Source organism: Lepisma saccharinum, chromosome 6 (assembly GCF_977018435.1).
Source record: "Lepisma saccharinum chromosome 6, izLepSacc3.1, whole genome shotgun sequence".
Taxonomy (NCBI): Eukaryota; Metazoa; Arthropoda; class Insecta; order Zygentoma; family Lepismatidae; genus Lepisma; species Lepisma saccharinum.
In genome coordinates, this window is record NC_139234.1 from 77,183,989 (window position 1) to 77,208,550 (window position 24,562).

At 37.3% G+C, this 24,562-nt stretch overlaps 1 protein-coding gene across 2 annotated transcripts in view; it reads left to right on the forward strand.

Moving 5' to 3' along the window:
* The window catches only part of LOC145988896 (uncharacterized), a 121,007-nt gene that overhangs the window by 90,194 nt on the left and 6,251 nt on the right, over nt 1-24,562 (forward strand). Inside the window, exons 13-14 of one of the 2 annotated variants that reach the window (XM_083124183.1) lie at nt 15,675-15,821; nt 23,482-23,589. In XM_083124183.1, coding sequence (XP_082980309.1) covers nt 15,675-15,821; nt 23,482-23,589 — 255 coding nt within the window. The remainder of the gene's footprint in view (nt 1-15,674; nt 15,822-23,481; nt 23,590-24,562) is intronic. The other variant, XM_083124184.1, reaches the window with a different exon arrangement.

A 24,562-nucleotide genomic window follows, 5' to 3' on the forward strand; every position in this document is an offset into this window, starting at 1 on the left:
ATGCTCTATTTTCCTTCTCACAACACGCATCCTGTGCATAACAGGTTGTATAACTACCAGGATAAATGGTGTTACCATCTCCTAGGCATCTTTTTGTCCGTTTGAGCTCTGTTTAAGCTGAAAATTGGTGCAAATTCCAATAACGACCCCTTCGAAATAACGACCCTTTTCCCAGGAACTGTGAAAGGTCGTTGAATCGAGAGTTGACTGTATGCACCTTGTTCCTGCATGTGTTCTAGTTCTTGTACTATAAACGTTTGAAACCCACGAGGGAATTATGAATCAACCTGTATAGTGTAGTTACTGTTGTTCAAATATAACAATTCCTGAACTTACTTTGCGGGAGATCAAGTTCCTTTCTCAGTGTGGGTGAACAGGTGGGAATTTTTCTAGCAATGGAGGAGCAGCTCTGTGGTTCACCCAACAGTTATAAAGTGGCCGGAGTGTGATACTGATCACATCACGTCCACAAATGGCCAATATGGTGAATGTGTAAGCTCTACTCCAATCTCCTCTATCCCCTCCCTCCTGTTCACATAACCTTGTGGCATGTTGCAATCTGCAGAAGGGAGCTTTTACACTTTTGAATCATTTTTATAAGTTCATGCATCCTGGTCCCACCCAAATTCCATGTTTAATAATAGAACGTTCACCCTTATGTCTGCTCTAACTCCCGTTTCCTGCTTTATACTTTTTCCAAGCTATGCTGCTGTCATAAAATTTGCCAAAAGACTGTTCTGTTCGTTATGAGCCTTCTCTCTCCTCTTTCCCTTTTCCTTGTAACTGATAACCAAAGTTTTACCGTATTTGAAAGTTATAAGCTCTGTTCAACTATATTCTGGAAATATGTTCTTATTATATCTATTAACGTTTAGCCGACAGAGCCTCAAGCACACAGATAGCTACTCTGGACAGGAACTTTTCACTACGCTTTTCAAACTTGCCGCGATGTACAAAACAATCGTAGCTTGTGAACTAATTGCCATAGAGATGAATTGAAAACAAAAGTTTAATATAATCTGTACTTTTAAAAGACAGTAAGTGTGTTGTGAACTTTTTTTTAAACATTTTTGTTACCACAGTTATAAGTAAACCATATTGGCAAGAAACGGTGGTTAAAAAGTAGATACCAATCATATACGACATTTTCAATATCAATGCATATTTTTAAGGACTAAAATTAAATGGTGTGACTCAGTTGTTAGCATATGCAGATGATGTAGACTTACTGGGGGATGATATAAATACGATTAAGAATAATGCTAAAATATTTTTCAAAACTGCTAAAGAGATAGGTTTGGAAGTTAACAAAGAGAAAACTAAATATATGCTTACAGGCCGAAACCAAGTGTTATGTAATAATCAAAATCTAATTATTGATAACAACTCGTTTGAACCAGTTTCCAAATTCAAATACTTAGGAGTAATATTAACAAATGAAAATTATATTAAAGAGGAAATAAAAAGTAGGCTTAATTCAGGAAATGCATGTTACTTCTCTCTTCATAAACTTTTGTCTTCTCGTTTAATATCTAAGAAACTAAAAGTTAAAATATACAAAACAGTAATTTTGCCTGTAGTATTATATGGGTGTGAAACTTGGTCCCTTACATTAAAAGAGGAACATAAATTGAGAGTATTTGAAAATAAGATCCTTAGGAAAATCTTTGGACCTAAAAGGGATGAGGAGACAGGTGAGTGGAGAAGGTTACATAATTTAGAACTACATAATTTGTATTCATGTCCAGCATAGGTGCCGACTCCATGGGGCTTGGGGGGGCTCGAGCCCCCCCCCCCCCAATGTTAACGATGTGGGGTCAGAGCCCCCCAAATAATTTTGCTTAAGAGGATCTAATTTATTATTTTGCTTCTCTTGTAAAGTTTACATTGAATTGTGCCACATGAACTTAACTTTAAATACACATTTGAAATGTTCTAGACCATCAACTTTGGGGGGCTGAAACCGCTAAACCATCAACTTTGGGGGGAGGGGCTATGACCAGAGACATCAAAACACATGACTTATTACTAAGTATATAACTATGAGTATTGTTAATATTTTTACTAAAAAAGAGTTTCAAAAGAAGATGTGCATGAACTAGGGTAGTGGATGGGACGTTCGGGCTGCAAATGGCTCTCACATGACATTCAGAACGAGATCATTGATATATTAGGGAGATCCAGTGGCGGCGATTAGGGGGGGTGAGGGGGCAGTTGACCCCCACTTTTTGCCACTTTTGCCCCCGCACTATGCTAAACCTTATCTACGAGGGGAAAGTAAACTATCCTTCCACCCCATTTTTTGCACCTTGCCCCCCCTAGTTTTGGCACCAAATCGCCGCCACTGGGGAGATCTGTTTTGCGCTCCGTGGTAGCAGATATTAAAAGTCGGGAATATTTTGCTATTATGGTTGACGAAACTTGTGACATATTTATCCGTGAACAATTGACATTTTGCATTCAAACTGTAAATGAAAATTTTAATATTTTTGAGGAATTCATGGCTTTTACGATATTCCGAACACTGAGTCCAAAACTTTAAAAAGGGAGGGAGTGAGTCATTCATTAATTTATTTCAGTGATCAGAGGCCCCCCCCCCCCCAATAATTTTGACAAGTCGGCGCCCCTGATGTCCAGATATTATTAGAATAATTAAATCAAGAAGACTTAGGTGGGCAGGCCATGTGGCACGAATGGGAGAGGAAAGAGGAGTTTACAGGATTCTTGTTGGGAAACCAGATGGTAAGAGACCTGTAGGAAGGCCAAGACGAAGATGGAGGGACAACGTTGAGATGGACCTAAAGGAAATCGGTAGGGATGGAAAAGAGTATATAGATCTTGCTCAAGATAGGGACAGATGGAAGGCCTGTGTTGCTGCAGCCATGAACCTTCGGGTTTAAGAAGGCTAGAGAGTTAGTTAGTTAGTTAATGCATATTTTTATGTAAGAAATAACTTTTTTAACAAAGCTTTTTTTTAAAATAGATATAATAACTTTTAACTTTCGTGATATGACAGGGTGGCGACAGACCTGGAAAACCAGGAAAAGTCAGGGAATTTGAGGGGTCAAAAAAAAGTCAGGGAAATGTCAGGGAATTTCGTCTTCATTGATTTTTTTATATTTTTTTTATTTATTTATTTAATGATATCATTACGGAACTCTGCACGGGAACAGGAAATCTCGTTCGTAAGTTTCGGCCTCAACTTTTATGCGCAACACAACCACGGCGCCAGAAACCAGTGATGGCAGGAGGAAAGAGAGAGAGAGAGAGAGAGAGAGAGAGAGAGAAAAAAATTCGAACACTTTTTGGAGGGAAATTGTTATAACTCTGGCACTATGGGAGCAATCTACTTCGGATAACTTTTGTTTTGCAGCTAAAACATCAGAGCATGCAACCGTGTACAATTCAATCGCCGGACCAAGGAAGGGGGCTTGGGGGGGCACCAGTCCCGAATTTGAATGAAAAAAGCATAAAAATCTGGAGTTTGCCCCCTCTTCTCCCGCTGTTTTGGGGCGAAGGCACGAACTTTAGTATTCTTTTCAAAGAATGAACATTTCTTAAGGGAATGAAATATGTTTTATGTCCTTGGGTCCCATACAAGTTGAATAATAAGCCAAAATGTGAATTATTATTTTTTTTACGAAAAATAGGTAATTTGTATTTTTGGAGGGAAATTGTTATAACTCGGGCATTATACGAGCAATCTATTTCGGATAAGTTTTGTTTTGCAGCTAAAACATCAGAGCATGCAATCTTGTACAATTCAGAGCGCCGGACCGAGGAAGGGGGCTTGGGGGCACGACCCCTAAATTTCAATGGAAAAAACATAAAAATCTGGAGTTTGCACCTTCTTCCCCCGATATTTTGCTGAGAGGGGGCGAAATTTAGTATTATTTTTAAAGAATGGACATTTTTCAAGAGAACGTAACATGTTTCATGTTCTTGGGTGCCATACAAGTTAAATAATAAGCCAAAATGTGATATTTTTTTCTTTACGAAAAATAGGTAAATTGCATTTTTGGAGGAAAATTGTTATAACTCTGGCACTATGGGAGGAATGTATTTCGGATAAGTTTTTTTTTTTTGCAGCTAGAACATCAGAGCATGCAACCATGTACAATTCAGAATGCCGAACCGAGGAAGGGGACTACGGGGGCGCGACCCCCAAATTTCAATGAAAACCATAAAAATCTGTAGTTTGCCCCCTCTTCTCCCGCTATTTTGGGGAGAAGGCGCAAACCTTATTATTCTCTTCAAATAATGGACATTTCCAAAGAGAATGAAACATGTTTCATGTTCTTGGGTGGCAGACAAGTTGAATAATAAGCCAAAATGTGAAACTCTGTTTTTGCGAAAAATAGGTAATTTGCATATTGCTCAGAAAGTTGTTATAACTCGGGCACTATGGGAGCAATCTACTTCGGATAAGTTTTGTTTTACAACAGAGCATGCAACCGTGTACAATTCAGAACGCTAAACCAAGGAAGGGGGGTTTGGGGGCACGACCTCCGAATTTCAATGAAATAATCATAAAAATCTGAAGTTTGCCCCCTCTTCTCATGCTATTTTGGGGAGAAGGAGCAAACCTTAGTATTCTCTTCAAAGAATGGACGTTTCCAAAGAGATTGAAACATGTTTCATGTTCCTGGGTACCATACAAGTTGATTAATGAGCCAAAATGTGAATCTCTGTTCGGAAATTTGGCATGGATATGTTGCAGAGGGGGGGGAGGTTGGTCATCAATATGAATTTCTCAGGCTTGCTCCAGATCTGTGTCAATTTCCACCCAAACATAAGAGTATGAAGGTCCAAAAAGCACATTCATTTCGTAATCAGCACCATGATACCATATGGTATCATCGGGTGAATACGGCCTTACTCTGGTGATACCATATGGTATCATCGGGGGAGTAAAGGTTAAGCCTCTAAATATTAAGTGGAAAATGCATTGAATTATCATTTTTTCTTGTCCGTATGGTAGTAGTAAGGGAACTTGTCAACAGATGGAGGGGATAAGAGCGAGTGGCACCGTCCGATAGTTGTCTCACGTCGTAGTAAGGCATTTTGTTGAGCAAACTAAAGGAACATGGAAACAAATAGGTTCCATTGATACATACTATTTTTGTTGAATATTGCCACCCGACAAAGTATGTCACTACAACATGCGACAGAAATTGCATGGACTGCAACATCCAACAAAAATCGCATGCATAAACAAGAAGAGCTTTAGACTGCAAATATGCTGCTGGAATTTTATAACTCTTCTGGCTCACTTCACCTTATTTAATGTAGCAGTGCGTACGAAGGTTTTCTTTCATCATCCTGACGTATTACTGGTTTCGCACAAGTTAACATACGTTTACAATGGCATTGCACTATTCTTAGATATCAAGAAGAATCCAACCGAATGGGATATACACCGTGTCCATAAATATACTTCCATACTTTAAAGTGGTATCACGTCGCTTTGGATAATCATATTTAAATGAAATTGGTGACATTTGAAAGAAAAACTCAAATATTTTTGTGCATGTCAACAATGGACAACAATGAACGAGATCAAACATAGAAACTGAAATAAATTCACTCCTGACAACAATGGACGATGTGGGTTCATTGTTGGATATTTAGCAGCAGGCAGGTTACATGTTTATTTTTTTTTATTTTAAAATTGTGTTGTTATTACAGAAGATTTAAGAACGTAGTTGGTGTGTTTTAGAATGTCATTACACGCAGAGTTTGGTGAACGTGTTGGTGTGTTTTATCATTCCACACAGAGTTTGGTGAAGGTTCAGCGTGTGGATTGAAGTGGTTATGGCGACCACACAAGAACGTAGTTGGTGTGTTTTTAGAATATCATTACATGCAGAGTTTGGTAAAGGTTCAGCGTGCTTATAGGCGAAGGTTTCAAAATTAGGCTCCTTCACACACATCAATTTTGAAGTGGTGCCGGGATTTTGTGGATCGTGGCTACATAGTCATCAAAGGAAAGGCCATTCAGGGAGACCATCTGTCAATGCGGGAATTGCGGAACAAGTGCGGGAGGCATTTGTTCGTAGTCCTAAGAAGTCTGTACGTAGAACTAGTCAGCATTTGAACATCCCTAAATCCACCGTATCTAAGATCCTGCGTACGCAACTAAAGTTTCACCCCTACAAACTGCAATGAGTGCACAAGTTGAAACCTGATGACCCTGTAAAATGGTTAGATTTCTTAGAACATTTTATGTTACTAATGGAGGATAACGTAAATCTGTCAGGAAAAATAATTTTCAGTGATGAGGCAACATTCCAAGTTGGTGGAAAAGTGAACAGACCTAATGCAAGGATTTGGGGGAGTGAGAATCCACATGCAATTTTGGAAGTTGAAAGAGACTCCCCTAAAGTGAATGTCTTTTGTGCCGTATCGAAACGTCAAGTCTATGGCCCATTTTTCTTTTGAGAGGCCACTGTGAAAGGTCCAGCTTATCTTGACATGCTCACTGAATGGTTATTTCCACAATTGGAAGAAATGAAAATGAATTTATTTTTCAACAAGATGGAGCACCTCCTCACTGGCATTTACATGTTCGGAAACATATGAATGAGCGGCTTCCAGGAAGATGGATTGGACGTGCAGGAAATGATGATAATGTCTTCTACAATTGGCCGCCGAGGTCATACAATTGGCCGCCAAGGTCACCTGACTTGCGGTCTGTGACTTTCTGCAATCCAGTCCATCCCTGTGGATATGTTGGAGCGTGTGTGGCATGAATGGGAGTATCGCCTTGATGTCTGCAGGGCCACTCGTGGGGGCCACATTCAATGTCTATGAGTTGTAAAATAAAATATTGAGTTTTTCTTTCAAATGTCACCAATTTCATTTAAATACGATTATCCAAAGTGACGTAATACCACCTTAAAGTATGACAGTATATTTATGGATACTCTGTATATTGAATACTATCACGAAAAAGTGAAATATAAACCTGCATTGGTGAACGTTATAAAAATTGGCAAGTGCATGCTCCCAACCTCAAATTTACTGCAACACTAGCATTGCAATGAAATTAACGCCACTCTCTGTTCTGTGTGTTTAAACTCGTGAGAGATGGTCATTAATCTCTCACTGAGTAAGGTTAATGTCCAATATTATGAAATAAAATACTAATAAAATACGTAAATATTTTAATATCATATTTACTCGAATCATTCCATCATAAAAGAAAATAACTTTCTTCAAGAATTGACTTTTCTCTGACAGCCCTGCTAAATTTTCACTTTCCATCTACTGATTTATACGAGGGGTGACCAGAAAGTAATTTCCAAGTAGTAGGGACATTGATTTTTCGCAAACGCCAAAAACCGTGAAAAATGATAATTGCTGCTAAGTTATGTTTAGGAATGTGCAGTGATGTCTGGACACATTTTTCGCCCGTTTGAAATATCGAAATAATGCGAATTTGCCATAAAATTCGAATTGTTGGTGTTTTTAGAGATTTTTTTAAAGAAATCTAAAACAATGAAAAATACCATGAAATCCAACATTCTTGTCTTTTCTAGGCCATGTTTGTGTACATAGAACATGCAAGTTTTCCAACATTTTACTCAAGAGTAAACTATAGAGTTATACGTACATGGAATAATTCCGACAGCCACATTAAATCATGTATTTCCCACGATCTTTTCAACTTCTATCAAAACCATTTGCATCACAGCAAAGTGGCAGGGTTCTAACAGGAGATCGAGTGCGTATATACCATCACACTGGACCCACATCTTCAGATTTTGTCGCACGAGATATGTTTTGAATTACCAAGCTAAGTGCGCACCATCGTCGAGCGAGTAATAATGGAGCCCAGTCGTTAGGGCATCTGACTAATATGCAAGAGACCCGTGGTCGATCCCCTGCAGGGGAGAACTGGGATGTTTTCCACCTATTCAAACTGCTCCGGTGCCCACCCAGCATCATACCTTGAGGAAACTTTGAGGGATAAAGGTAGCCAGGAGCATTGTGCTGATTACATCATCCCCACCTTCAGCCGTGATCAAGAAAGCGTGGGGCCCCAACTCCACACCCCTCTACACCTTCATGGAAAAGTGCAGGGGAGCACTTTAATTTTACTTCCTCAAAAATCTGTTTCAACATATCAAACTGTCACGAAAATACGTAGACCATGTGACCTACAATTTAAAATAATAGTTTAAAAGCACAGTGGAGTATTAAGTGTCGGTATATTTGGCAGATAAATGTTCTAAAACAAAAACGCAAATTTTGGGAAACGTAACACTAACAAGTCAAAGAAAGATAATGCCAATTGTTGGTGCCATAATATATCGGTATTTGTCAAGTGAGATTGATTGATTTTAATTTTTTGGGTGCGTCGCCACTTATGGTCATTATGCATTCTTGAGTATATACACGGAAAATTCCACTATCTAAAATCCTTACCGTAAAATTAAAAAAGGGGTATGGAAAATAACGCTCCCAAAATAACTTTCAAGATATCAAACTCTCACGAAGAGACGTAAGCCATGTGACTTTCAATTTGAAACAGTAGTTTAAAAACACCATGAAGGTATAATTTCAGATATTTGCCAGAAAATGCGCTAAAATGAAAATGTGAATTTTGGGAAAAATAACAGCGTATAGTAAAAAATAAAAAATAAGAAAATACACCAATTTGAAAAAAAATAACAAAATATCAAGTTGTAATTTATTGCATTAGTAACAGTGAGTCCTAACCTAATTTTCGGCATAATCAACACCGTTGTTCTGGCATTTGTCGTAGCATGGCACTAAATTTTGTATGCCCATGGTATGTGTGTCTGACAGCAAAGACTGGAACTATCTACCGCAGTGTAGCTGTCAAATCCTTACCCTGCCAGAAACTTCTTCAGTTAAACAAAGGGATGAAAGTCGGTACATTCAAGGCCAGGGCTGTACAGGGAGTGGTCCAAGATCTCTCACCTGAAGTGATGCAAAGGTCCCGTATGTACTCAGCTGTATGGGGTTGTGCATATTCGATTGGCCTTCCGTGAATTGTCTACACCATCGTCTGACCATACTATCACTCACGACGTCCTGTCTGCACACCTCACACGATTGCTAGTGGCTCTGTGCCAAATTCTGAGTGTGCAATGTAGGCTACATCGCAGTCGGTGGGAGACTGTATGAGAGCTGCAATCTTTAACCTAGAACTGTCCTAAAACGGCTGCATTGCAACTGTACCAGATTACAGCTACATGCCGTTTCTTCCTGCCTGCATGTGTGTGTGTCGTTCTCCGACCACTAGTGCTGCGTATAGGCACCATTGGAGCTTTTTTCAGGATGCCCCTCGTATATGAAGTTTCAGAAGCTTTTATTATTAGTGTTTTCCTGTTTTAATGTGTGGTTAGCTAAATCAGGTACCTATACAATGCAATTCTATAAATTCCTTGCATTAAATTTCTAATACCTACATACTCTTTTCGTCAGCATTAATGGTATAACTGCATGTTGTCAGTTTCACAGTACTTCACTTGGATATACTGTACTGAAGCAGAAATCTCATTTATAATTTAAGGAAATATGACACTTTATTTTGTTCGATTCAATTGTTTCACTTATATGCAAGAGTTCAGTTGTTTGCTTTACAGAGAAGAGAGAAGTAGCTTTATGCATTGAAAAATGAGTCCGCACTCATAGTTTTTGCAAGCATAGGGTACCAAACCTCAGTGTAAATATCAACAATAAATACCGAGAATGTATAAGGAGACTGATAAATTACAAATTGTATTTCTTAATCAATCACTCTTCACTCTTATCTCATTTAGTCGTAACTGTAAAAATAATCAAGTATTTTATTTTAATCTTACTGCATATGACAAAATTCCGTAATGAATTGTAGTAATTTTCTAAATTCACTATTTTGCAGTCTGAATTCAAATCATAGAGAATAGAGAAATTAAGTCAATTTAATAGAAGATAATATTAGTACTTAGCAAAACCATACGTGGATCTGTATGAGTTTATTATTTCTATTTGCAAAAACATCGATTTAGTTTAGTTTGTAATTGTCAGGGAAAAATGTAAATTTTGTCCTGGAATACGTGGAAAAGTCAGGGAATTTCATTTCTGCTTGTTTGTAGCCACCCTGTGTAAGGAAATATGACACTTTATTTTGTTCGATTCAATTGTTTCACTTATATGCAAAAGTTAAGTTGTTTGCTTTACAGAGAAGAGAGAAGTAGCTTTATGCATTGAAAAATGAATCCACACTCATGGTTCTTGCAAGCAGAGGGTTCCAAACCTCAGTGGAAATATCAACATATAATACCGAGAATGTATAAAGAGACTGATAAATTACAAATTGTATTTCTTAGTCAATCACTCTTCACTCTAATCTCATTTAGTCGTAACTTTAAAAATAATCAAGTATTTTATTTTAAATTTACTGCATATGACAAAATTCCGTAATCCAGTGGCGGTCCCTCCATGGAACAGAGGGAACAGGCTGTTCCCTTCTACTTATCGCCCTTTTTAGCTATTTAAATTATCTATAATTACATAATAAAAACACTTCTTTCTTCCGAAATCAACACGCTGAAGAAAAACTTTCACCGTGACTGGACGTTTGTTTACTTCACCTACCCTCATCGTCCCACCCTCTGCTGGCTGTTGCCGAGTATTTCCGACCACGCACGAAGGTAAACGATCCTCATGGTGCCGCGGAAGCTGAACTCTCTAGCTGTTCCCTGCGAGAGACATAGCGAATTTGTTTTCCTTCGAGTTTTTGCTATGTGCTAAAGTTTAATTGCATCGTAGTGATGGTTTTGAGTGTAGTAAGTCTACAGTTTCCTAATCTCATTGCAAAATTGTGTCTGTCATTCATAACGAACTGGAAAAATCTTCTACAGTCTAAGCGTCTGCTAAATGCCATGGCTAAACGCTGCGAAATAGCTTCCGAGGGAACAGCTCGCATCCACCTGTTCCACCAGCCCCAAGACGCATGCAGCGGCAGGACAAAGCGAATGTTGCGAGTGTTGTATGATCGACCGGCTGAAGACGAAAGATTTTAGTTCATTGAACTTTACAGAAAAGACAGCAAACCAACACCTATCCTAACTGAATTAAAAACTAAAACTAAATCGTACACAAGGCATTTTCAAACAAGTTACTACAACTCTGTAACTGTATACTCTTCCAGTGGCAAATTATTGTTGTTCTTGTTTGTTCCCGAGAAGGGAACAGTTCGGGTTTTGTCACAATTTCTGCAAATCTAATGGATGCATGGATGTCCGCAGGCTTTTTTTCCAGGGAGGGGCAAGGAAGGCATTTTTTTCCAGGGGGGGCAAGCAAGGTACCTTTTCCCCAATAATAGTGTTGTACCCTCAAAAAAACATTGCTTACATTTGAATTTATCATATTCATGCAATAATTAACACATATTATTGTGGCTGAAATGAAATTATATGTGACAAATATATCATTATTGGTTGACTTTCATTTTCCGGGGGGACACGGCCCCCCCTTGCCCCCCTTCCGGATGCCCATGAGTGGACGTCATGAAAAAACTCGGCCATCTGATTGCCATTATTGCATTGAGGACGTTTGAATTACAATGCTTAACTATAAAAAAAATGTCAACTTAATCTACAAATAGAGAGATGAAACCGGTTTTGACAAAACATTTTTTCTCTGATCACTCATAAATTGCTTTTATTAATGTTTCCTATGTTGCGCATCAACAATTTTGTTTTTAATGTTTTCTTTACATTATATCATATTTGCTTTAACATTGGTATTTTCATAATTTTAACGTGCTTCATGTATGTGACTTCTGAAATTTTTTAGCATATGTTTCGTATGTTTATTTGGTTCATTTCAACAAGGGTTGAATTTTACTTGGTCTACTGTATTATATTACGATAGGTATGGGAGGGGAGGGGGCAAGTGCATGTCACCTGTTCCCCTGCCTGATTTAGCACCACACGCCACTGCCGTAATCCTTCCCTAGCTTGTGAATTGTAATAATTTTCCAAATTCACTATTTTGCAGTTTGAATTCAAATCATAGAGAATAGAGAAATTAAGTCAATTTCATAGAAGATAATATTGGTACTTAACAAAACCATACGTGGATCTGTATGAGTTTATTATTTCTATTTGCAAAACATCAATTTGGTTTAGTTTGTAATTGTCAGGGAAGAATGTAAATTTTGTCCTGGAAAACCTGGAAAAGTCAGGGAATTTCATTTCTGCTTGTTTGTAGCCACCCTGTATGAGTATATCACACCAAGATACATATACAAATGAACAAAAGAGACCGAACTGAAATATCATGCATAGTTTTGAAGAAATACCCATTAATTGCTGGCACCTGAAGCTTCAACAGTTTTACTACTTCTGCCATTTCTTTGTGTCAAAACGTTGATTATTTTTTTAAAAAAAAGTTACTAGGGAAAGTATAGTTGGAATTAGTGCTACTGTGAATGGAACTACATGGACAGTCTGCAAGCATTTACAAGTACATTTGTGTTTTGAAGCAAGAATTGACATTTTGTAACTAAGTCTTATGTGAACGTGGGCGTGCACGTAACCATGTTTGGATGTTTTGTGCAATAATCAGGTCATTCATAAATGAGTTGTAGCCGTACTGTAAAGGCAAATTGGAATGACAGGTCATTCGCTTGCACTTAAATGTTCAGTAGCTTTGTGTGGAGCTTGGAGTTGGTATTTGGTTTCATGTTAGGGTGTAATTATCCTCCTTTGACTTCCTAGAAGTGTTAAGTGTCTTGACTCCTTATGTGGGACCTGGGACCTTGAGTCTAGTTATACAGGGTGTTTCACAAGTTGCACAACCCAAACTTTGATGGCTTATAACATGAAGACCATAAGAGATACTCTGGGTTGTCTGCATTATATAGCCCCATCCACTGCGATAGTTTTCAATGCTTAACATTACCAGTTTACTCCTTACAGAAAATTATATAAATTAATAACTGGCATAAGTTGGCGCTAAATTTTGTCCAGAATAGCACTTTTTGGTGAGAAAAGTATGTAAGAAATTATCGAAGAGTATAATTAGATGTCTGATGACCAAGGTATGGATTTATATGTAGTAAAAATATGTGAAATATGTAAATACATACCGTATTTACGCGTGTATAGTGCGCATGCATGTATAATGCGCACCCTGGTTTTGGATGGGTAAAAGTGACAAAAAATTATATCTCGTATATAATGCACAGTACAATCAAATTTCAAGAAATGGCTTTCTTAGTTGTAGGTTGTAAATCTGTTGCTATGCTGATCAAGAGAGAATGGTATCATACCTATTCAAGTGCTCATTTCTTCTTTTTCAAAATATATACTTTTTCTTTCCGTGACTAATGTAACATTTATAAGAGGCACAGTAAGGAATTTACACACTCCATGTATGTCATATTATTTGGCCAGTAATACATTTTAATTTTTATTATATTTTTCCTTATGTTTTCTTTCATCCAAAGTACCATAAAAATCAGAACGTTTCTTTTTTTTTTATGAACTTATTTCAACAGCATTTCACATTAGTGTCGTTATCTTGAATGCAATACGGTTTCCATATTCAGAAACAGCAGGATTCAAGCTTTACAACGATATATAACATGATAGGGTTCCTTAAACATGAAAAATCAATGCAAGTGTCCCAAAATTATGGAATGACCCTGTACGGTTTCATGTTTGTTGTCTGAATTATTCCGTGCATAATATGCACCACAGTTTTTGGGGGCAAATATTTTGAAAGAAAATGTGCATTATACATGAGTAAATATGGTATTTAGTTATTTTCATCAAAGTATGGACTTAAAATTGTAAAAAAAATACCTTTCTAAAAATATAAGACACTACATGAGCTACATAAAATACAGTATGCTTACATTGACATTAATTATAACATAACAAAATGTGTTTTCATTTTGATGAATAACAACATTTTATTGTAAGTGTTTGAATGTGAAATTCCTTCTGTTGTCTCTTAAAATGGATTTATATTGACTAAAACTGCGTTCAATATCACAAGACATAATGGAAGCATATTTAAAATTTCTCAGTTTTTCGCGAGGAATTCATCCAGCTCTTTCGGTTACACTGGGACATGTAGTTATTGCACAAATATTGTATATATTTAACTATATTTTAATGTGCGGTGGTAATGTAAGGCCACTAAAATCTAAGCCACCCCACTTCAATATCCCAGGAAAGTAGCATCTGCATACAGTCAGTGAAGGCCACGTAATAAACTTTGTTTTGCTGTGAAATTCATCACAGGTTGAAGTTTTAATTCTGAAGGAAATGGAAAAATTCTTGATTCGTTTGTTTGTACATTACTAACCTTGCGATTGTGTTATACAGTAATAAGTCATTTCATTTTATCCATACTGATAAAGAGCATTTAATTCTCTGTCAGGAGAAATATCTGGAAAAGTCAGGAAAATTTACTGTTTATGGGAAAAATCAGTGGCTTTGTAGTAGTGCAGTAAAAGTAGGTTTTGACCAAAAAAAAAAAAACAAGCAAACAATTTTAAATTTGTTGTGGACAAACTATACTTTGGTTTAATAAACTGACTGTTGCTGGTAGCAATTACAGAAAATCATGTTTTGAACTGTCACCTTGAAATTTATTTTAATAAGTGAGTACCTTGTTTAAATTTTTGGGGATGTTTGGTGAATAATTATCTGCGTAATGTATTAGTAAATTTTAGTGTAATTATGAATTATTTGGCCGATAATTGTTATGAATTTTTAGAAAATGAGAATTTTTTGTTAATCATTAGCCAATACATTGCAATTATCACAGGGTTAATCCCTGATACTCGCTTCCCTCCCTCTACCCAATAGTCAGTTATTGTCCAGTCTCTGCTCACATTATCATCTTCCATGTGAAGCTAATATTCTAAAACTTGGTTAAGTGGAATTCTAAATTTAAGTGTTTAGCTGAAATATTGTGACATTCTTCCAGGCATGTTCATATACACTAATAGCTAGGGATGCGACCGATTAATCGTTACTCTATCGGTATCGGCCAATATAGGCATATCGGTGTATCGGTAAATTTACCGATTATTTTACCGATCCGATATATCGATAAATATCTTATAATTTAGTGCAAAATTCTGCCATTTTGTTGTAATTGTTATGGATAATCTCGATGCCCTACTTTTTAAAAAAGTAATTGTCTAAATATTCAACTTCTTTTGCACTGCAGTCACCTCGAAACACACATTTATTAAGGAGATCAATAAACATTTCAGGTTCTTCAAGGACCATTTCTAATTTTATATTGGATCGGTAGAATATCGGTTATTGGTATCGGTACTTTATCGGTATCGGCCAAAATTTCATATTGGCCCATCCCTACTAATAGCTATAATGATTTGGTCTGGGAAAGTGATGAAATATTGTTTTTTATGAAATTGTAGACATCCTGTGTGTTTTTCAGTATCACCTGTTCCTAACCGTTATCCCTATACCTAAAAGCAGTCGGTATTCTTCATTAATTAAGTGTCGTTGTTCGCTGCTGACCATTAACATATTATGAATCCTACACAAAACTCTTTAATTTTTTCAATGGCAACAAAGGTGTAATGTATTAAGGAAAAAATCTTGTCACTTTTACTCATGTCCATTAATATGAAACATTTTAAAATATTATTGTTACTATGTCCATAGATCCTGATCAGTTGGCCTTGACAAAATTTGTGACTGTTGTCTGCACTGAATGTGATTACAATATGAAGCTTGACAATTATATGAAGCATTCCATACCAGAAGATATGTCAATCTGTCCTAGGTCTCGTAATAGCCAAGAGTTTGAAGGTGAGATCATTTTGCATATCAAGGTCACGCTTTTCATTTGTTACAACATGTGTAACACAAACTTAAACTTTTGGTTGGAACTAAATTTCCACTTAATGCTCTTCTGGCTGCTGGACTATGTACTAGACTTACTTGGCCATTGGTTTTCGTTTCACACTTAAGTTAGTATGCATGCAATTTGCTTTTATTACTTAGCATATTTATGAGGGATGCGATTCAACTAGGGCTGAGCCGATACTACTTTGAACTGATACCGATGTCGATACTCTTACCGATTCCCACAGATACTGATACTTGAAAATTGCAATAATAAAAATTTCTTCAAAATATTGATCAATATTGGTGTGTACATTTTCTTCTCCACTTATACATGCATCAATTTACCTAAAAATTTACTTTAGAATATTCAAGAATTGCATCAGAATATTAAAATAGATATTATGTAATCACAAAATATAGTTCTTCATGCAAAATAAAAAGAAAGTTTTAATTTTGCATAATTTCCAGTATAATTAGACTGTGAAAGTGTCGCGTGCCATTTTTGCAGAGTCCATGAAAGACCAAAATGCCAGAAAGTATCGGTAGAAGAATTCCAACCGATACTTTGCGATATCGATGTATCGGCTCAGCCCGAGATTCAACCCATATTTTCAATTATGTTTAACATTTAAGAGGACGAGTGGAAAAGGTTTTCTCACAGCCTGTAAACCTATTGAGGAGGGATGGGAAGATGTTTTCTTAGTATCATGTTAGCAATTAATGTGCCATTTCTTGAAAACTACACGAGATATTTCAGTTCTCTCCTTTTAGTTCATTTGTATACATATGGAGGTGTGACATACTCGCATTATAAACCAATATATCCATTGTTACTATTATTTACAAGCTAAGTTTGAAATGGTCCTTTGTTTCCCTCTTGAGTATTATGGTATAGATCTTATAAAATGGGCTATAACTCCTCAACCACCTCCTTTTTCTGATATAAGTTGTTTTTACATGTAATAATGAGGAAAAGGACACTAACAAAGTGCGACAATCACGGGTCCTGGAGCAAAGGCCAAATTTTCCAAATACAGCACTGCCTCATAAAGACATTAACCAACCAACTAATTATTGCTTAAATTTACACGTATCAGAAGTCAGTTATATGCCATAATGACCATCATACAGATAATACTGTAAAATGAAATATATATATATATTGATAACAATTATTTTTTTAGATATAGTGAACATGGTGAAATATTCATATACAGCATGTTCCGCTTAGAGGGCCCGAGAAATAAATGCTCACCGTTTAGAGAGAGGGGAAGATATTGTTATGATTTTCATTTTACAATATACAGAAACCCTTGAGTCTATACACCAATAGTCAGGGTGCAAATTAAGCTTTTTGCTTTGGGGAGGGGGGGGATGTCCCCAATTGGTGTTGTATTTGTGACTTCCTTTCCAGGGGGGGCAAGTTTTTGTAGGTATACAAATTTGAATGTTACCAGTTAGTAAACTACTATTGCCTGCCAGTTCTAAGTACCTAGGATATTAAATCTTATAACATTTAGAGTTAATTTAGAAACATTATACATATACAGTAAAACCTCGTTAATCTGGACTAATGTGGGGGGGGGGGCGATAAGTTGACCGGTTTAACCTTTTGTGTCCCAAGCATCTCAATCGAGATACCCAAATGTAACCCTCACTGTCCCAAGCATCTCGATCGAGATGCTGTGTCAAGGTCGTAATATTTTCAGGGGATTTCCCCCCTTTTCCCCTCCATATATACGCCGAATGTGCATAAATTATATATCGTGTAAATCTGTGATTCATTCTGCGTACAACGGTATATCTTTCATATCTCTAGGGCATTTAGTTTCTGAGCTATAGTCATTTCAAGGTACCGCTGCATTTTGAAGCTTGAATCAGTGGCTTGTTGGGGGTACAACTCAAGTTACATTGGTCATATAATAATAATGCAAATATTTTTGTGTTCCTTACATGTCAGCGATCATTTCCATGTGCATGTCGACACTGTCATGTACTTTTTTCTTGGAGGGTGGGGGAACCAATTTTTTTTTTCTGAAATTTTGGAATTTTGAGAGTTAGCCCCCTCCCCCCGCACATATACGCCGAATTTGCTTACATTTCATATAGTCTGAATCTCTGGTTCATTCAGCGTACAAGGGTATATCACTCATCTCTCTAGGGCAATTAGTCTCCGATCTACACTCATTTAATTGAAACTCTGCATTTTGCTCAAAATCGGCTCGGGACAGAGAGGCTTACATGTGAAACGGGCCTTGGGTCTCAAAAGGTTAAAGAAAGTCGGGATTAACTGAAATAACTTAAAAGAACAATAGAAAGTTCATTGCAACTCCGTTTATAGCAACAAAACACGTTTATTATTGTGTATTTAAAGGTCATAGGCCTAAATACACTATACAGTACAGTAAAATGCAAAGCAATACTTGGATGTAGGTATTCCTAGCCGTTACAGCAATATGATGAATGTGATTGTTGACTTCTAGCCACATTTAAAACCTTGCACTCTGCTTCTTTTTTGGGGGGGGGCTATTGCCTGTCCAGATTAAGCGAATCCCCGCTTATCAGGGTCCGGATTAATGAGGTTTTACTGTATTTGTATTTACAGTCTAAGAAAACCCAAACCCAATAAAAGATCTATTGTACTAGTAACACCGAGAAAACTTGACCAAATGTCTATTGCTCTTTCAACTCGATGACGGCATGTTGCAAGATATGTGATCTACATACCTCCAATGAATAGGGCTGACGAAATCAGCTCTTCTTGGAATTGACGGTAGGCTTCTGTATTTTTTTGGGAAATTGACAGAAAACGTCAGATGCGAAGCAGGATACAATTGTCTTAAAGGTTAATTAACCGTTTTCCCCAAATGATTTTTCAGTGGTTTTTGTTTCATTGTTAAGAAATGGTACCCTACGTACATGCTTTCAATTATATTTTCTGTGGCGGGGATAAAAACAATGAAATTTCTTTTTATGTGGTGGGGAAATCCCTGACACCCCCCCCCCCCCATCAATTTTCACACTGGCAATAGTGAATACCCGTGCTTGTAATGTGGGACAAAGCATGGCACTATTCAGCAACAGACACGTGGCAGTAAGAATGTGGACCATTTAGACGTCTGCAATGCAACTCAAGGTGCACTCATCAAGTTGCATTGTCCACTTTCCTAAACTCTGAGATTTTTTAAATCAAGGTATGTAAAATGGTGTGTTAATAAACCATTATTGACATTTTATTTACACTTCGAATTATCAATTATTTCTCGATCCCTCTAAGCAGATAATACTGTACTTACATCGTCTGCAAATCCAGACCCAGATTTTAAATGTCACTGCCTTTAGGCTAGTGTAAAATACCACCATGTGACACTGAGGATAGAATGTTGAGTAGATGTTATTCATTCACTCAGATGCTCTTTGGTTTCAATCACAGCTGCCTTATGGTACACAACACTTGATCACTTACTGCAAATTACTAGAGGTAAGTTAGTAGTAGGGATGGGACAGATTAATCAGTACTCTTATCGGAATCTGCCGATATAGGCATATTGGTGTATCTGTAAAATTACTGATAATTTTACTGGTCCAATAAAATATCTTATAATTTTGAGCAATCTCCCAATTTGTTCAATTTGTATGGATATAAACGTATATACCTCCATGCCTTATATTTTTAAAAAGTGAAGGTCTAGATACGTACCTTCTTTTGCATTTTAACCTCTTGTGTCCCAAGCATCTCGATCGAGATACCCAAATGTAACCCTCACAGTCCCAAGCATCTCGATCGTGACGCTGTGTCAAGGTCGTAGTTTTTACGTTATAACTTTTCTATTTTTGGCTAGAATTTCGATTTTTTTTATATTGTTCCTAACACATGTATTTAACAGAAATGTTTTTTTTGCATTTTTTTTGTCTTCATGAAAATGGAGGGGGGAAAGGTGGGAAAAGGGCCTTCTCTTTTGCCTCTCCTTTCTAGGTCAAATTTTTGCCGACAAAGGAAGACCGGCTTTGTTGTTCTAAAGCAATGCTTTTCACTCCCTCCTGTGAACTGCATTCGAAGGAAGCTTGTTTATCAGTATCCGATGTCAAAATGAAAGTTTTCCATGAGGGTGCAAGCAGGGGGTGGGAGGGAGGGAGGGGGAAGACTGATTGTTGAATCTGCGTTGTGAGAATGGAATTTTGAAGCGTGCTGAAGGAAACCTTTGTTTTTTTAGCACAAGTGTCCACAAGTTGCAACAGAGGTTACCCTGCATTGTCTAAAAATAGAATTTCAAGCAGCTGCAAGAATTGGCGATCATTTTTCACTGCGTTCTAGCTTTTCGTCCGTGAATGTTGTGTGTAGGTGTTGTTTTGTGCCCAAGTGCAAGGATATTTTTTGGATGAAGTGACAATTTTTTAAAATAATTTTTGGGGGTTTTCTCCCTTCCCCCTCCATATACGTGGGTCACTATTTATATTTTGAGCCTTGGCAACACTGATTGAAGTTAGGCGCGATTTGACGTTTGCACGGAATCGTCTGGCATTATTGACCATAACGTACTTCAAATGTTTTGTCAATAGCTTGATTTGTGTTGTTTATGTTGCCTTAGAGATTGCGCGACAACAATAAAATGGAATTAACTCGTGAACATTTTCGTGCGATGATTTTTTACGATTTTCGACGTGGATTATCAAGACAAGAGTGCATCGATCAACTTACTTCCACATTTGGCGATGAAGCCCCATCCTTTGCCACTGTGAAACGCTGGTATAACGAATTTAATCGTGGTCGCCATTCGCTCACCGACGAGATTCGCGAAGGTCGTCCAAAATCAGTTGTTGTTCAAGAAAACATTGATGCTGTGCAAAACCTAATACTGCAAGATCGTCATGTGACATACTGTGAGATTGAGGCAACCATAGGCATTAGTTCCACCAGCATATATAAAATATTACATGATCATTTAGCTGTGAGAAAGGTATGTTCTCGTTGGATCCCACACAATTTGACAAAAACTCAAGAAGACGCTCGCGTCAATTGGTGCAAACAAATGCTCAATAAATACAATCGTGGTGCTTCAAAATACGTATATAAGATTGTAACAGGTGACGAATCATGGATATATGCATATGAGCCGGAACGTAAACAGCAGTCGACTGTATGGGTGTTTCAAGATGAACCCAATCCAACAAAAGTTGTTCGTGCTCGAAGCACATCGAAACAAATGGTCGCCTGTTTTTTCGGGAAAACTGGTCATGTGGCAACTGTGCCTTTAGAGGAACGTAGAATGGTCAACTCTGAATGGTACACAACAATTTGTTTGCCAGAGGTCTTCGGTCAAATACGGAAAACAAACAAACGCCGTCGGATCATTCTTCATCAAGACAATGCCAGCTGTCACACATCTCGTCTAACAACCGACTTTATGAACAGTCAAAAAATCGAATTGATGGGTCATCCGCCGTACAGTCCTGATTTGGCACCCAATGACTTCTTCTTGTTCCCGAATGTCAAGAATAAATTGCGTGGACAACGATTTTCGTCGGCGGAAGACGCCGTTGATCCATTCAAAAACCATATTATGGAGGTGCCTCAAGAAGATTGGAAAAACTGCTTTGACAAATGGTTTGAACGAATGCAAAAGTGTATTGACCATAAAGGAGAATACTTCGAAAAACAATAAAGCAGTTTTCAATGCCAAATTCCTGTTTTTTCATTGTTAGGCTCAAAATATAAATAGTGACCCTCGTATACGCCAAATTTGCATAAATTTTGCATTTTGACATTTTTCCGGGGGGGGGGAAGGAAACCATTTTTTTAAGAAAAGTATTTTTGAGGGGATTTCCCCCCTTTCCCCCTCCATATGAACGCCGAATGTGCATATATTATATATCATCTGTGATTCATTCTGCATACACCGGTATATCGTTCATATCTCCAGGGCAAATAGTCTCTGAGCTAAGGTCATTTCAAGGTACCGCTGCATTTTGAAGCTTGAATCAGTGGTGTGCCGACCATTCCTTTTGGGGGTACAACTCAAGTTACATTGTCATATGATGATAATGCAAATATTTTTGTGTTCCTTACATGTCAGCGATCATTTCCATGTGCATGTCGACACTGTCATGTACTTTTTTCTTGAGGGAAGGGTGGGGGAACCAAATTTTTTTTCCCCGAAATTTTGTAATTTTGAGAGTTAGCCCCCCTCCCCACCGCCACATATACGCCAAATTTGCATAAATTTCATATAGTCTGAATCTCTGGTTCATTCCGCGTACAACGGTATATCACTCATCTCTCTAGGGCAATTAGTCTCCGATCTACACTCATTTAATTGAAACTCTGCATTTTGCTCAAAATCGGCTTGGGCACCAAGGGGGTTACATGTGAAAATGGCCTTGTGTTCCAAAAGGTTATTCATCAAATGTAACATTTACTGAGGAAGTCAATGAACCATTGAGGTTCAAGGACCATGTGGAATTTTATATCGGATCGGTAGAATATCAGGTATTGATTATCGGTAGAGGCAAATATTTTTGGTAAATAAGAAAAGCAAAATTTGGGTACAAAATCAGTCAATTTCGGGTTCAAAAGTGGTAAATAAAGTAGAATTTTGCTGTTATAGCAGTGAAAAAGCAGTATATTAAATGACATTTTGGTTTTCAAAATGGGAATATAACCCAAATATGATTTAAACATATCCCTTCTAATAGCACATTTATGTCGTTACCAGAATGTGTACTAAGTTTATTATTGTACATAGAGCTCCATTTTTCCTTCTCAGATATTTACAGCAGAATTAATTTTTCGTGAATTGCATAACTGTCAGGATAATTCTGACTTCAGAAAGTTTAGTGTCTGTAAATAAACTCTAAATTTCTTGTTTGAGTCTATTTTGCATTTTGCATCATTTCGTGTCAAGACAGGGTTAGAAAAGTCACCTCACACCTTTCAGAAACATGAAATATTAACATTACAATGTGTTATTTCAAATTTCATCTTTTCGTCAAATACTAAATATGCATGCCTCTAGATATCGGTATTGGTATTTTATCGGTATTGGTCAAAATTTCATATCGGCCCATCCCTAGTAAGTAGTAATAATACAGCAATAAAAAAATGAAACAAAAATGAAGTAAGGAAAAGAAAACATCTGGATTGCATTGTATTACGGAGCAGTTTTGGGCCCATAATTGTGTGCTTATCGGGCATAGGATGAAATCTGACTGAAAATGTGTGTGTTGTGTTGGTGGTCTTCTGGTTTGTGCAGTTTTGGTTAGCCTTTTAGGTGTACTGTGTAGGAAGTTCGTCTGCTAGGCTCTCCACTACTTAAGACTGATTTTGTTGTGTTAAGTTAATGTGAAATGTGCGCAATTGTCTGTTTACTCCTACTTGCCTCATTCTGAACAAAATATTATTCAATGATGACGTTGAATGGAAGTGCTTCAATATAATGTGTTTGCCCAAATAGACTACTAAAGGCACAACGAAAGTGGTATCTATAAAAATAAAATTGCGCAATACGACAACAGTTAATTTTGAAATACCGTCTATATATATATATAGATCCGCCACAGGTTATCTTCCCAAATGCTGATTTATATCTTCTTTTGCAATTAAACATTTCCCTCCTTTTTCTAGAAATGCATCGTGTCACGTTGCTGTTCCGAATGTGCCTCCAAGTTGAAGATCAGCATGGTACCCACCTGGATGTCCAACTGTGCGGCCGAGAAGCTGAACATTTCTTTGGTAAGTGATTTCTTACTCTTGTTATTTTCTGTTGGTCTGCTTATGTACAAGTACCATATCACTAACATATCACATCTCTTTGCCAAATTTATGTGATAAGTATGAGGCATATTCGGAAAGTAAGTGTCATTAGTTATTAAAAAAAAATATTTTAAAATTTTATTTTTACCATGTTTACCATTCTTTCTGTGTGTTTTCCATATTTATTGAGGAACCTGTTATATCAGGTGTTGGTTTTTACCTCTTTCTCATAGAGTAAGAACACGTGTGAATATGTATGACTTCTGCACTGCGCTCCCATCACCATGGACTTCCCGGATGGTACAGTGGTAGCATCGTTGCCTTGTATTCAAGGTGTCCCAGATTAGGTACCTGGAGAAGGCACTTAGTGGTTCGAATCCCACTTTAAACTGTAGGTCCAGTCCCGATTAGCATTACTGTGCGTAAAGTGGACTTAAAACACCAAATCAATCAATCACTCAACTAGTCACCATGTTCATTGAAGAAATTCTGGCTATCTGGAAGTGCATCAGATGCAGGAACAGTAAATTCTTATGAATTTTTAAGTTAACTGCACAGGAAATGACAATTGAGCACAGACTGACTGTACAGCCCTTCTTCATGCACATTGTCACAAATAGAATGATCAATGTCATCTGGTTTTGCATTTCTTTCATTTTAATAAACAGATAGGATAATGTGTCCCACAGTTGATCATCATAATCATGTTAAATACACGGAACGAAAGATAATCATGGTTTGATGTTCTCGTAAAGTAGGGGTGAAACAATGACCGTACACAGGAAAATCAGATTAGGAGCAAAAAGGTCTGGGGATTTTGTAACAACAATTTTCATAACATTTTCCAATGAGATATAAACATCAGCTAGCCTCCATGGGGGAGTGCTATGATGCCACGGGTCCTGGGTTCAAATTCCGACCTGGTCATGAGTGTTCTTTGCGAGTGTCCCTT